General features: G+C 43.9%; 1 protein-coding gene across 5 annotated transcripts; it reads left to right on the top strand.

Moving 5' to 3' along the window:
- The first annotated feature begins 2,543 nt into the window (after window positions 1-2,543).
- CUNH3orf33 (chromosome unknown C3orf33 homolog) lies at window positions 2,544-12,067 on the top strand. Of its 5 annotated transcripts, none has more exons than XM_078147691.1 (6): window positions 2,544-2,633; window positions 3,510-3,614; window positions 4,703-5,002; window positions 6,783-6,930; window positions 8,921-9,081; window positions 10,634-12,067. In XM_078147691.1, exons 3-6 carry the CDS (start codon window positions 4,958-4,960, stop codon window positions 11,033-11,035), a joined length of 756 nt encoding a protein of 251 aa, XP_078003817.1. In that variant the 5' UTR covers window positions 2,544-2,633; window positions 3,510-3,614; window positions 4,703-4,957; the 3' UTR covers window positions 11,036-12,067. The 5 variants fall into 5 exon arrangements, with proteins under 5 accessions (XP_078003817.1, XP_020844575.1, XP_020844573.1 ...); XM_020988914.2 differs by lacking the exon at window positions 2,544-2,633 and having other exon boundaries at window positions 2,666-3,614; window positions 4,703-4,812; window positions 4,943-5,002; XM_020988916.2 differs by lacking the exon at window positions 3,510-3,614 and having other exon boundaries at window positions 2,550-2,633; window positions 4,943-5,002.
- Window positions 12,068-12,364: the final 297 nt, after the last annotated feature.

Below are 12,364 nucleotides of genomic sequence, written 5' to 3'. Positions count from 1 at the left end.
TTTACAAGTAGTATTTAATTTTATCATCACAATAACCCTTGAAGGCAATCACTCTTATCCTCATTTTACAGATGAAAGGTTAGTGATTTGCCCAGCCTTACACAGCCAAATCTGAGGACAGATTGAATGCAGGTGTTCCCGACTTTATCGGGCATTATAGTTCATAAAGGAAACTCATAACCTGGAAAGTGTCAGATGAGGGTAAGCAGGATGGCAAAAGGTCTTGAGTACACAGAAAGAATAATAAAGATTAACTAACATTTATATAGCATCTATTATGTGTCAGGCACTATGCCAACTGCTTTACAAATACTATCTTATCTGATCCTCACAACCACCCTCGGAGGTAGGTGCCATTATTATCCTCATTTTACAGAAGAAGAAAGAGGCAGATAGTGGTGAAGTGACTTTCCCAGGATCACACAGCTTGGAAGAATCTGAAGATGAATCTGAACCCAGGTCTTCCAGACTTCAGACCCTGAGTTCTCTGCACTGTGGCACCACCTAGCCACTCCATAGTACATGAGGTTGAAACATATCAGGAAATCTAGTTGGGGAAAAATTTTCCAACAATTAGGGCTGTCCAAAAGTGGAAGAAGCTTCCCTAGGAGTTCCGGGGGTCTTCCTTCCTGGGGATCATAGGCAGAAGTGTGTGGATTTCATTCAATCAATCAACAAGCACTTATTTAAGTGCTTACCTACGTGCCAGTCACAGAGAGAGATCAAAACCCCATTATTCCAGCCCTCTATGTAACACGCCATGATGGGCCAGGCCCTGGCTCCAATGCTGGGGAAACAAATAGGAAAACAAAGGTCCCGGTCCTCACGGGGCTTAAATCAAGAACAAGCAGCGTAGCGAAAACACTGGATCTGTAGGCTGAAGTGGGGCTGGGCCGCCCTCCTGGGAAAGCCCTCTAAACCACGAAGTTATTGACAAGTTGCCGATCTTATCCCTGGAGAGGCTGGGTGACGTGCCCATGATCACACGGCTAGTATGTATCAAGGGAAGGAAGGAAGGAAGGGAGAAAGGGAGGGAGGAGTCCACTAGCTTTCCTCTCAAATACAAAGTAGGGGGTAAGGTCAACACAATAACTTGGAGGGCACGCGGAAACACGAGTGGGACCCCGTGGTTGGCCGCCTATGGTCTGAAGACCACCCGGCATCCCCAGCCCGGGGTCCTTTATCTGGAGTAAGTGAACTAGAATTGTCATATACAACTAGTATATAACGCTATATAACTGTCATCCTATTGCTAAGAGCCTTCCCCATCCAAGAAAGAAGCAAAGCCTCCTTGGGCTTCTAGATCCAAGAACCAGGGAACAAAGTGACGCCTGCCCGTCGTCAAGGCAACCAGCTCCCATTAAGCTCCCGCTATGGCCAGGCCGGGGGCTGAGGGGGCGGGGGCCTCAAAGACTGACAAAAACCAAAGGGAGGGCGGATGGGGAAGCTTTGGGGGTGGGGGGTGAGGGGAAACCTGCGGCCTGGAGGCCTTTCACTAAGGGGATTTGCTCTGGGAAGTCTGGATTCAGTCAGAGAGCCTAGAGGGCCATACGTGGCCCCAAGGCCGCACGGTCCCTCACCCCCCCCGTGGGTCATCCCTCCTCTCCTTAAAGAAGCGGGGGTGGGGTGCAGATGTATAAAGATTCCTTGTAAGCGGAAAAATGGAGACGAAGACGGAGAAGGGCCAGGGGTCAAGGGACGTCACCCTCCTCGCACGTGGGCTGGGCCGACCCTCGAGGCCGCATGCGTAGTGAGCAGGGGCACAGCTACGTAACAAGGCCCGCGCGCCGCTGCCCAATGACTGACGAGGTGCACGCGCGCGGGGCGGGGCGGGTTGTGGGTCTCGGGAGGACTACGAGGGCCGCGCGAGGGACGGTCGGCGGTTGGTAGCACGATGGGTCTGGCGCGCGACACGGACCCCGACTTTAGCCCCGCCTTGTTAGTTAGGAGCAACAGTAATAGCTAGAGAGGCAGAAACGCAAGGCCGACCACAAGAACAGGCGCAGGCTAGCCACCCTAGAGGGGGTAGCAGCAGAGGCGCAGGTGCAGACCGGCGTCGCCACGCGGGAAGTAGCAGAGGCGCAGGCGCAGGCCGGCCTCATTAGGGGAGGTGGCAGCAGAGGAGCAAATGCAGACTGGCCAGGGAGCAGCAGATGGGCAGGCGCAGACCGGCCTCGTTAAGCAGACAGCGGCGCAGGCGCAGACCGGTCTCGTTAGGCCCCCCCCCCCACAGGCGCAGGCGCAGGCCGGCCGGCTGAGACACCTCGGCCCAGACATGGAGAAGGAGTGCAGGTCGGTGTCGTCGCCGCGCGTCCCGGAGCAGCACCTGGAGCCGCCTCCCGATCATCTGCCGTCGCCCAGGTGGTCGCCGCTGGTCAATCTGATGCCCCGGCTGATCCCTCGCCCCGGCACCCCCCCAGCGCAGCCCCGTCTCGGCGCAGGAGCTCCCGAGCCGCCCCCTGCTCCCGAAGCCTCTCGGGACCGAGACGGTGCCGGAGACCCCGGCTTCTGCGTGCCGCGAGCTGGAGGGCCCGGCCCCGGAGCCCCTACAAGCCTGCATTTCGGCCAAGTTCGACTTCAACGTGGTGGCATTCCTGTCCAAGTGGGCCGACGACAACCTCTGCCTCATCCGGGTACCCCGGGGCCCCGGCGGAGAGGCGGGGGCGGGGGGCGCGGGCCGGGTTCAGGGGTCAGGTCGGGGAGCCTGTCCTGGGGTGACCCCCAAGGGACCCCGACCTTGGACAGGCGAAAGCGCCCGCTTCGTCTTCGCTTAGCCTTGGTTGCTTCGGTTACCCGACGCACGATGTCTTGTGCATTTCGAGCCGGATTCTGGGGAGGGGTCCATAGCGGCGCCCCCCGTCTGGCCGGGGCTCAGGCGAGCCTCGTTTCCTGCTCTGTAACGGGGAGGCCTTCAGCGTATCCCGGGGGATGGAGTCAGGATTTGAGGCCGGGTCCCGACCCCAGACCCGCGCACCTGCCCGAGCCAGCCCTCCTCCCCTTTGGACGTCAGCCTAGGAGAGTAATCGCAGCGTCCCACCTGGCCCCGGCGCTTGGAGCTCTGCGAGGGGCTCGTGTCCTAGGGCGGCCAAGTTACAGGAGGGGGCGCTGGCTTTGGGGTCGGGAGCGAGAATCGCGGGTCTGTGGCTCCCCACCGTCTGGATCTCAGGCAGACCCTTCCCAGGCTCTGACCTCATCCCCGAGCGGTGGGCTCCAAGGCCCTAGGAGGCAGAAGCTTCCCCCCTGCCCCAAAAGGGTGACACTGAAACCAGGAGGCCAGAAAGGGAGGAAGGGAGCAATGTGGGAGCTGTCCAGATCCGCCAGGGCCGGGGGTGGGGGTGTGTCTGTCTGTCTGTGGGTGTCTGTGTGTCTGTCTCATGCTCCCCGTTAGCACTCTGGTAAGATCTATGGACCCCTCCTCAGAGGAAAGTTTTGTTAAATGATTGAAGGAAATGCTGACTAGCAGAGGTTAGTAAAAAACGATGTATTTCTTTACCCATCCAACTACACAGTCCTGACATCTGGCCGTGGACCCTTGTTAAGGGTCAGGAACCTCTGATATAATCCAATCCTTAGGAAACAGGTGGGAAAGAGCATACTAAGGATAGATTCCTTAAGTAAGTTAAACTTATCGTAAGTAATAAATTAATATAAATACAAGTATATTTAGTATTATTATATTAAATAGTATAATTATATTAATATAAATAAAACCAAAGTAATAAATAGTAAATAAAAATAAATAAATGAAAATTAAAAAAATCAAACAAGCTGCTTACAAAACAGTGACTGTTGAACAAGAAACAAGGAAAACTACCTTTTATCCCAAATATTCTAGTCATAGACATAGTCCTAAAGAGTCCAAGTATTTTAAAAGAAAAAAAAAGGCAGCAGGGGCAGTTGAAACATCCACAGAAGAGGTCTCTGAGGTGCCCAAGTGGGCTTAAAGAGTGCCTAAGAAGAAGATAGAGAAAAAAGAAAGTCTAGGAAGACATGTATCTAATTGTATTTAAAAATTGCAAAAAAAAAAAAAAGATTAATACCTTTTAAAAGTAAAATAAATTTTAAGAAATTTAAACTTAAAAGAAGTTATTTTAAACCAATTAAACTTTCATTCTTGTATTTTTTACTGAAGTGTTGTTCTGAAAGGAAGTCCAAGATTGTTTTAAAAAAAGATGAAGTGGAAAGAGTGCTAGAGTTGGAGTTAAGAGGACTTGGCTTCCAATCTTGGGCCCTGGCACTTATGAAGCACCTGTCTGTGACCTTGGGCAAGTGACTACAATACTTTCTGGGCCTCAGTTTCCTTAACTGAAAAATCTGGGGTCAGACTAGATTACCTTGAAGGCTCTTTCACGTCTAAATCTATTATTCTGAGATGAATTAACAAGGTACTATATTGATTCAAATACAAATTACCCTGAATATACGCTTCACTTTTTCCCTTCATCTCATGATACTGAGGGAAAAAGGGGTATGCACTTAAAACAACGCAAAACTATCTACAAAAAATATTCCGCCTGGCACCTGATAAAGCCAACGCTGTTACGCAGAGACTGCACTCAGGATTCTGAAAAGCCAGGTTGGGAGACTGAAAGGGCAACCAGAATTTAGACCAATGTGGTACTGATTAATATCTCACTATATCTCACTGCACCAGGCACTCGGGGTTTGAGAGACAGTAAATGGTGTATTTTCTGTCTTTGAGGAACCTATGATGTAGTGCCAAGTTGGATGGTGAAAACTGTCTTCACTGAATTCAGAAGTGGTTCCAGGGAGGAAGGAATTCTGGGGCTTTGGTTGGACCTTAAAGGATAGGTATGATTCGGAAAGTTAGAGTCAGAGGGGAAGAGGAGTTCAGATTTAAGACTTTGAAAAAGCTAATAAATTCAGTGTTGGACACAGTTATTATGAATAATTAATGGCTTGTATTATGTACTTTTTATAGAATATTAGCACTGGAATGGCAGTAGCAGGAGTCCTGTTATTGGCAAGAAGTATTAAATTGGTAAGTTGGCATTTGAAAATTCTTTAGGATAAGTACTTCATAAGCAGTTTTAAAAGTTCTTGGTTCAGTTTTAGTTCAAGCAGTATGTCATTTATTTCTTATATTACAAGCATTTGCTATTTAACATTGAAATCTTTGAAAATTATATTCAAAATATTTTTATAAAATTTTTATAATTACTATTTCATACTTAAAAGGGAATCTCAGAGGTTTGCCCTAAGAGAGTGTTACCATTAGAAAATTTACATTTCATTCTCCCCAGGTTATCTCAGAATATCTTTTATGGTGTTTTTACCTAGAACTACAGAGATTTCTGCCTCATTCAGCAGAAATTCACTTAGTTAAATGGATGGTTTTTAACAATTCTTTAAAAAAAGATCATTAATCTTGTTGTAGCTGATCATCCTGTTGCTACCATGAAACAGGGATTCATTGGTGCCGTGTCAGGTTTTTTATTGTTTCTTGAGGTGAAACTGACTTTCATTTCTGTTTCATTGTCTTAAATGCCACTATCAAAGTGCCCAGAAGAAAAGCAATTCAAAAATCATGAAGGGTTTTTTACTCCTGTCAGTCACAGCTTTGTGCTCGTGACTGAGGAGTTGATTCTCACTTCAGTTTTTGTTTCCTTTTCCTGGACTTCTTTAACTGGATACACTGCAAAGCAGGAAGCCCTTGTTTTACTCTCTTACTTAATCCATAAAGCAATACCAGTCTTTCCTCTCTAGTTGTCTTTATGTCATTTGTAATTTGGGATTCTCTTATTTTTGAAATGTCTTGAATTCAGGTTAAACTTTAAAAATTATAAATCTATTCATTGCTATAACAAAAAGTCAAATGAACACTCGAAGGAATAATCTCACCCATCTCCCTGTCTTCAATAAGGTAGGAATGAAGGAATGAACAGACAAGCAGATATTATACTTTTTTTTAAAGACAATTGGGGTTAAGTGACTTGCCCAGGGTCACACAGCTAGTAAGTGTCAAGTGTCCGAGGCCGGATTTGAACTCAGGTCCTTTTGACTTACAGGGCCAGTGCTCTGTCTGCTGCGCCACCTAGCTGCCCAGATATAGTTTAAAAATTTTTTACTTCCGATTTTTTTGATCTCAGAGGAAATTGTTTTCTTTTAACTAGGTGACTTCTGTGGTTTTGATTTTAGCTTCATGAATTGCTCAAAGAAATTAATCTTTAGCATGTATTTTTTTTTAACATATCTTCAGATTCTTTGGACTTCACATTTATTTTTAGTATATTTCCCTAAAAATCTATGTCTTGGTTCCACGTAGGTTTTACACAGACTACTTTGTGCCTTGAAGCTTTCAGATTTACCAAATTAAAAAAAAAACTGTCTTTCTAAAGGAGTCTGGTAGCAGATTTTGCTGCCGTTTTATAAAAACAAAGATGGCTTTTTGTTTCCTTGGGCCTTCTTTGTTCATTGTCTTTACCAAAGAGCCCTCTTGTATACATGGCCTTTGGTGTGTGATACTGCTCTGGCCATTGTCACTGGGTTCTCTCCCCCTTCCTTATGGTATCTTTCTTTTTGTGCTGTCCCTTCCCGATCTCTTGTCTCATTAGTGTCTAGTGTCATTTTCATCTCTGACTCCAGGGTATTTTGAAGTTACAAATTACAAGGTGAATGAGAAATAACTAAGTGAAGATTATGTTGTTTAAGATATTTTGCTAGATGTATAAGAGTCAATAAATTCTTGTTTTAATGGCAGAAATACTAAAACAGTTTTGGCAAGAATTTTTGTGTTGTATTTTTTTCCTGCAAATCAACAGACATCCAAATTTATAAGTCCTTCAGAGATTCCTAAAGAATTTATAAAAAATAATGTTAAATTACGAGGACGACTACACCGGGTAACTGAAAAGGGGCTGGAGTTGGAGCATATTCCCATTCACATCCCTCTAATTTCATCATGGAGAAGTAAGTAAAGGTAAAGGCATAAGGAATAAATATAAATAACTGTTGGGAAGTCCTAGTATTCTGTGTTTTTGGTAAAGTAGAAAAAAACCCACATAATTTTACCTATTAACATTAGGGAAATGTTTAAATTAAAGTTATTCTTCTCATTTTATACACATTGGATTAGTGACAGAGAAGAGAGAGGATTTACTGAGCACTTAATGTTAAACTGGTACCGTTGCATCAGCTGCTGGTTGATCTTCCTGCCCCAGGTCTCCCTCCACTCCATTCCATCCTCTCTCTTTAGTCAGATTGATCTTCTTAAATCTCAGGTCCGAACACGTCACTCCTTTCCCCCCACGTGGTGCACCCTAGTGGCTCCCTATCACCTCCAGCACCAAATATAAAATCCTTTCCTTGGCTTTTAAAGTCTCTACATCCTGGGCCCTTCCTCCCTCTCTAGTCTCCTTACACCTTGTTCTCCACATACTCTGTGATCCAGTGGTCCTGGCCTCTTGGCTGTCCCACATCCTCAACACTCCATCTCCTTCCTACTTCTGGCCATTTCCCCTGGCTCTTCCTTAGGCCTAAAACTCTCTGCTTCCTGACTTCCTCCAAGTCTCAGCTAAAATTTTACCTTAGGGATTCAGAGAAGGCTTCCTGAAGGATGTGCCGTTTGGGTTAGGCCTTGAAGGAATGGGAGAAAGATTTCAGTTGACGGAATCAAGGACTGGGGAGGAGTCCTTTCTGGGATTGGGGGTCAGCATCAGCAGGGCAAGATGAACCCAGTATGGAGAGTGGGTGGAACCTAGACAAATATGAAGCCGGAAGGTGGCGGGGCGGGCTCTGGCTGTGGAAGGGAGAACTAGCAGCATGTAAATACCCATACTGCCAAGAGAAGTGCATATGTCTGTAGAAAAAGATAGTTGTTATCTTGAGTCTAGGGAATGAGACCGTGTGGAGCTGGCATAAGCATGGAAGGTAAGTAAGCCTTGGAAGGGCTGCAGGAAATTGGAAAAGGTAGATTGATGATTTGGGCTCAAGCTTTTAAACCAGTGTGGGGGTTGGGATGGAGCAGTCTGCCAAGGCAGTTGCTGGGCTCTCGTGGACTTCTCTTTCTAGCCATTACTTAACATCGATTAAGCTGCTTCTGTAGGAAATGATACCTTTTCCTTTATTTCTTTCCCCCTTGAGGGCTTCAGTAGCTCACTCTACATATAGTTGTTTGGGTTGGAGTTGTTGTAGACGGCCCCAGTTCTCCTTAGTTTGACATTTCTTATAATTTGGGGTTGATTTTTGTCCTTTGACAGTGACTTAATGAGTTGCCTACACATAGACATCTCATCCTGAAGTGATTCTCACATTTGGAATCAGTTGTTTCTTGTTGAGATTATTTTGTTTTTTAGTGATATGTTTAGGGCTCCTAGTACTGAATAGTTAAAATCCCATAGAGAGTTGGTCGAGAAGTTGCTTGTCTTAAACCAAGAGCTTCTCGAGAGCAAATAAAGTCATAGGGAAGTTTTAACGTTTCTTTTTGTTCTTTCTCTGGATCTTACTCTCTTTGGTATAAATTTAAGCCCTTGTAGAATTTACATTATTATATCATTGTTGTTGGTTTTTAAATAACCCATATGAATTTAAAGATACTCAGAAAACTTAACATTGGTGAAAAGTGTTTGCAAAATCTGTCATTACTAAAAATGAAAGACTTTGACTTTAAGAATTTTTGTTAACAATTGTATAATAATTGACAAAATATCAGGTATGTGTGGAGAGATAGATTTGTTAACCCTGGAATTGTATGCCACACATCAATGACATGGCATTTCTTTGGCATTTAAAAATCACCCTTCCTATTTATTTCCTAAGGAAAACTGAGGGTAAAGAAGTAGGTAGGAGTTTGAGTATTTTGAAAATAAATGTTACCTTGTGACTTTTCAAACTAAACTTGGAAATTATTGTTTGCGTTATGTTTCTCTGGCTAAAAATGTAACGACTTTTACCTCTCTAGAGCAGCCGTGTGGGGTTTTGCTGATAAAGCTAGCGGGAGTGGAGCTCACTGAGGCTGGTCACCTGTGGTTGAGAAAGGAGTTAAAACCTTTCCAAGTACTGTGGTTCCAGCTGCTGGCGAGGGACAACTCATCGCTTCTGTGCTGCCTGTTGGTGAATCGAGTAAGTACTGAGAAAAAGCAACCAGGCTCTTAGGTTTTTCACGTGTACCCCAACCAAGTTTTTTCTGTTTTGTAATTTAGAGTATTATCGTGTACTTAACAATAATTTTCTGCCTCTCCTTTTGGCTGATTGATTCCCCTTCTCCATCTCTTTCCCTTGCTATCTCATTTTGTCTTTTGTTTTACTTCTCTCCAGCTTTTGTTCAGAATTGGGTTGGTCCAGGGCTAGGCTCTCCCCAGGATGTGCATTAGGGTGTATTGCCCAGGGTTCCTGCACTGACCTCTGCCTCCTGGGCTTAGGCTGCCCTAGATCCATCAGTCAGTCGGTCAGTCTACATTTGTTAAATGCCTACTGTGTGTCAGGAACTTCGAGGTTCACAGGGCTGGCCAGATCTGTCTGGCCATCCTTGGCATCTCAGGACAGAGGGTTAGAAGAACCTCAGAGTCCCCACATCTGAGCGCTGCAGGACTGCACGCGTTGCTGGATACATTAGAGATCCCCTTCCTAAGGCTTGCTCAAGGGATACCCCCATTCTTTGAGCCTCTAGACATGAGCCTTGCAGGCTGCACAGACATGTCGCTGGCCAGTTGCTGAGCATGTTGTGGAGCCACCCTGCCATGTATGCCCTGGCTTTGCTGCTAAGACCCTTTCTTATTGTCTGATTCTAATGCAGTTCTGGGAAGAAATCATTGATTGTAGTTTCATTGGATTTCTTGACCATCTTGGTGGTGGGGTTCCAGTTGGAAAGATTTACTGGAGCTTCTCGGTGTGAACTACAGTGTCTGCCTTTCTCTCAGGCAGCCAGATGGTAGGAGCCTTACACACAGGCCATCAGTTTCCCAGTCATTTCTGCCTGTTGGTCCTGGTTTGATTCTCTGGAGACATCTGTTGTTAATCTTCTGCAGTAAGGATTGGTTTTCTCTCTTAAGGCTTTTTGTTATCAGTTATTTCAGTTGTGTCCGACTTTTTGTGTCCCCATGTGGAGTTTTCTTGACAAAGACTGGAATGATTTGCCATTTTCTCCACATCATTTTACAGATGAGGAAACTTGAGGCAAACAGTGTTAAGTGGCTTGCCCAGGGTCACATAGCTAGTAAGTGTCAGGGACCAGATTTGAACTCGTGAGTCTTCCTGATTCCAAGCCCAGTGCCCCAGCTTTAGATGGAAGTATCTGAAAAATACTTTTTTAGATGCTTATATTTCTCTTCTTGATAATTTTATGCCACCATTCTGACCATCCATTATTCGTCTTGTCTTTATCTCTTCTATACCCACCTCACTGCTGGCCCTCCTTCTAGTTCGTAATCTGCCTTTTGACTGAAACCAAGTAACTGGACTAATTAAGAAGAATTCTACACTAAACAAAATAAGTAAAGTCAGAGGGAGAACCAAAGGGCACAGCTCCAGGGCTGGGGTCTGGTCCTGGGAGCCCTCTTTGGGACCCCTCTGTAAGTGGCATGTGTTTACATATGTATGCAGCTGCAGGGGTTGGGGGAACGGGGGTCAGACCTTTGAGTAGACGATGATAAGTGTGCACTTTCTTTTATTCAAGGGCATGTATTTTACTGTGAGTTTGAACGAAGAGATTTTGCGAAGAGGGCTTGGCAAAACTATTCTTATCAAAGAGCTAGATCATAACTCTAGGGTGTATTGGACGATTCACAAAAACCTACTAAAAGCAGAGCTAAAAGCCATAAGAAGAGGAGAAGGAATTTGGAAAGAAGACACTGAGAAGTCGAGTTACATAGAGAAATATAAAGGTTCGTGGAGAGAAATATGGAGCAAAGACCATTCTTTTAAGAGAAGACTATTATGGGAATTGGACCCAAAGAGAAAATCCTTTTATGAAAGGTTAAAGAGCCAATGTGAAAAATGTAAAGATAAGTTAAGTAATTCTGGTTTTATGTTGAAGGTCAGAGAGTTTCTGAGTCGTGTGAAACTTGGCAAAAGATAGTGAAATGTTGGAAGATTTCTAGAGGTCACATAATTGGAAAACACCTGAAAAGCCGTGGAGTTATGTATGTTTACTTGAGAAGTATTGATGAGAAGGCCCCAAATGATCAGAGTTTTAGACTTTACAACAAGAAGAAGTCTAATGGGATTTGAAGGTTTGAAAAAAGATGACTTTTGTGTATTTTAGATTGGAATTTAAACAGATTGTGGTAAGTGTGCTTTTTTGTGTGCTTTTGTGGAGACAAAAAAATACTGTGTAATAAGTCATCAAGTTTCAGGCTGTAAGAGAATTGTGGCGTCATTTTAAAAAGACTTTCACTTAAAATTGTTTTGAATGGTGTTATGCCGTTGTGTGTGAGCCATGTTTGTATTTATTTAACAATTGAATAAGCTTTCACAAATTTGGAATCAGTGGAGAGATTTCACCCTCCTGCATCCCAGTCCTACCTTTCACTTTATGGGGTGATTCACGACAGCAGACGGTAATGGAGGGAAAGACTGGAGTTCCAGTGTTGCCTTGGGAGCTGTGGGCAACTCACTTATTAACCTCTGATTTCTGAAGGTCAGTTACCTCTCACGCAATTCTCTTAAGAGCAGGGGCCCTTTCAGTCACAGAACATTGATATTCAAGAAGGCTTTTCAACATCCTTCCTAGGAAAAGGGATGAATGGTTTTCCTGGGCAATGAAAAGATGAGTTTTATTCATTTAATCATGACTTCTGTTAAATATGAAATTTAGTCATTTATGGTTGTACTCTGTTTATGCAAAAGCAAAATAAATCAACAACTACACATTACATAATTAACATTTTATTGTGAACAAAAAAATTTTCTGACACACTATTAGATTCTCTTAAGAATTTTGGGATTAATGGAAAAAGTCTGTACTGTATGGTTTATAACTGCTGGCTTTCTCTTTTTTTCTGATGGTACAAATACAGACAGTTTGGAGATAATTTATTTAATTATTACTTATGTTCTAAATGTTTATTATTATTTTATTTATAATTAATAAAATAAGTTATTAACAATATTAATAATTGTTGATTTATATTCTGAAAAGCTGATAAACAGGACAAAGAACCTCTGGAACTCTGATAGTCCAGTAGTCTAAATGAAGAGCATGATAATGATAAACCCAGTCAAATTCCATGACTTTCTGTTTCTCTTGTTGCCTTTTCAGTCTCCTTTCATTGCTCCCCTACCTCATCACTTAGATAACTTCGCTTTTTTGGTTCCGTCATCTGCTCTCAGTCTTCTTTAGGACTTCTTTTTGTGTTCCATCCCTCCAATTAGCCACCTTTCCCATCACATCTTTCTTATGGCTTTT

The sequence above is a fragment of the Phascolarctos cinereus genome, unplaced genomic scaffold (assembly GCF_003287225.1).
Source record: "Phascolarctos cinereus isolate Bilbo 61053 unplaced genomic scaffold, phaCin_HiC Scaffold_7;HRSCAF=346, whole genome shotgun sequence".
Taxonomy (NCBI): Eukaryota; Metazoa; Chordata; class Mammalia; order Diprotodontia; family Phascolarctidae; genus Phascolarctos; species Phascolarctos cinereus.
This window is presented reverse-complemented; position numbering and strand designations above follow the sequence as displayed.

What these genes read in the sequence shown, in the direction of transcription:
- CUNH3orf33 (XM_078147691.1), top strand. Translation starts at nt 4,958, where the DNA reads ATGGCAGTAGCAGGAGTCCTGTTATTGGCAAGAAGTATTAAATTG. An exon ending in TCTAATTTCATCATGGAGAA is followed by an intron (nt 6,931 to 8,920) that starts GTAAGTAAAGGT and finishes TTACCTCTCTAG; the next exon opens with AGCAGCCGTGTGGGGTTTTG. An exon ending in GCTGCCTGTTGGTGAATCGA is followed by an intron (nt 9,082 to 10,633) that starts GTAAGTACTGAG and finishes CTTTTATTCAAG; the next exon opens with GGCATGTATTTTACTGTGAG.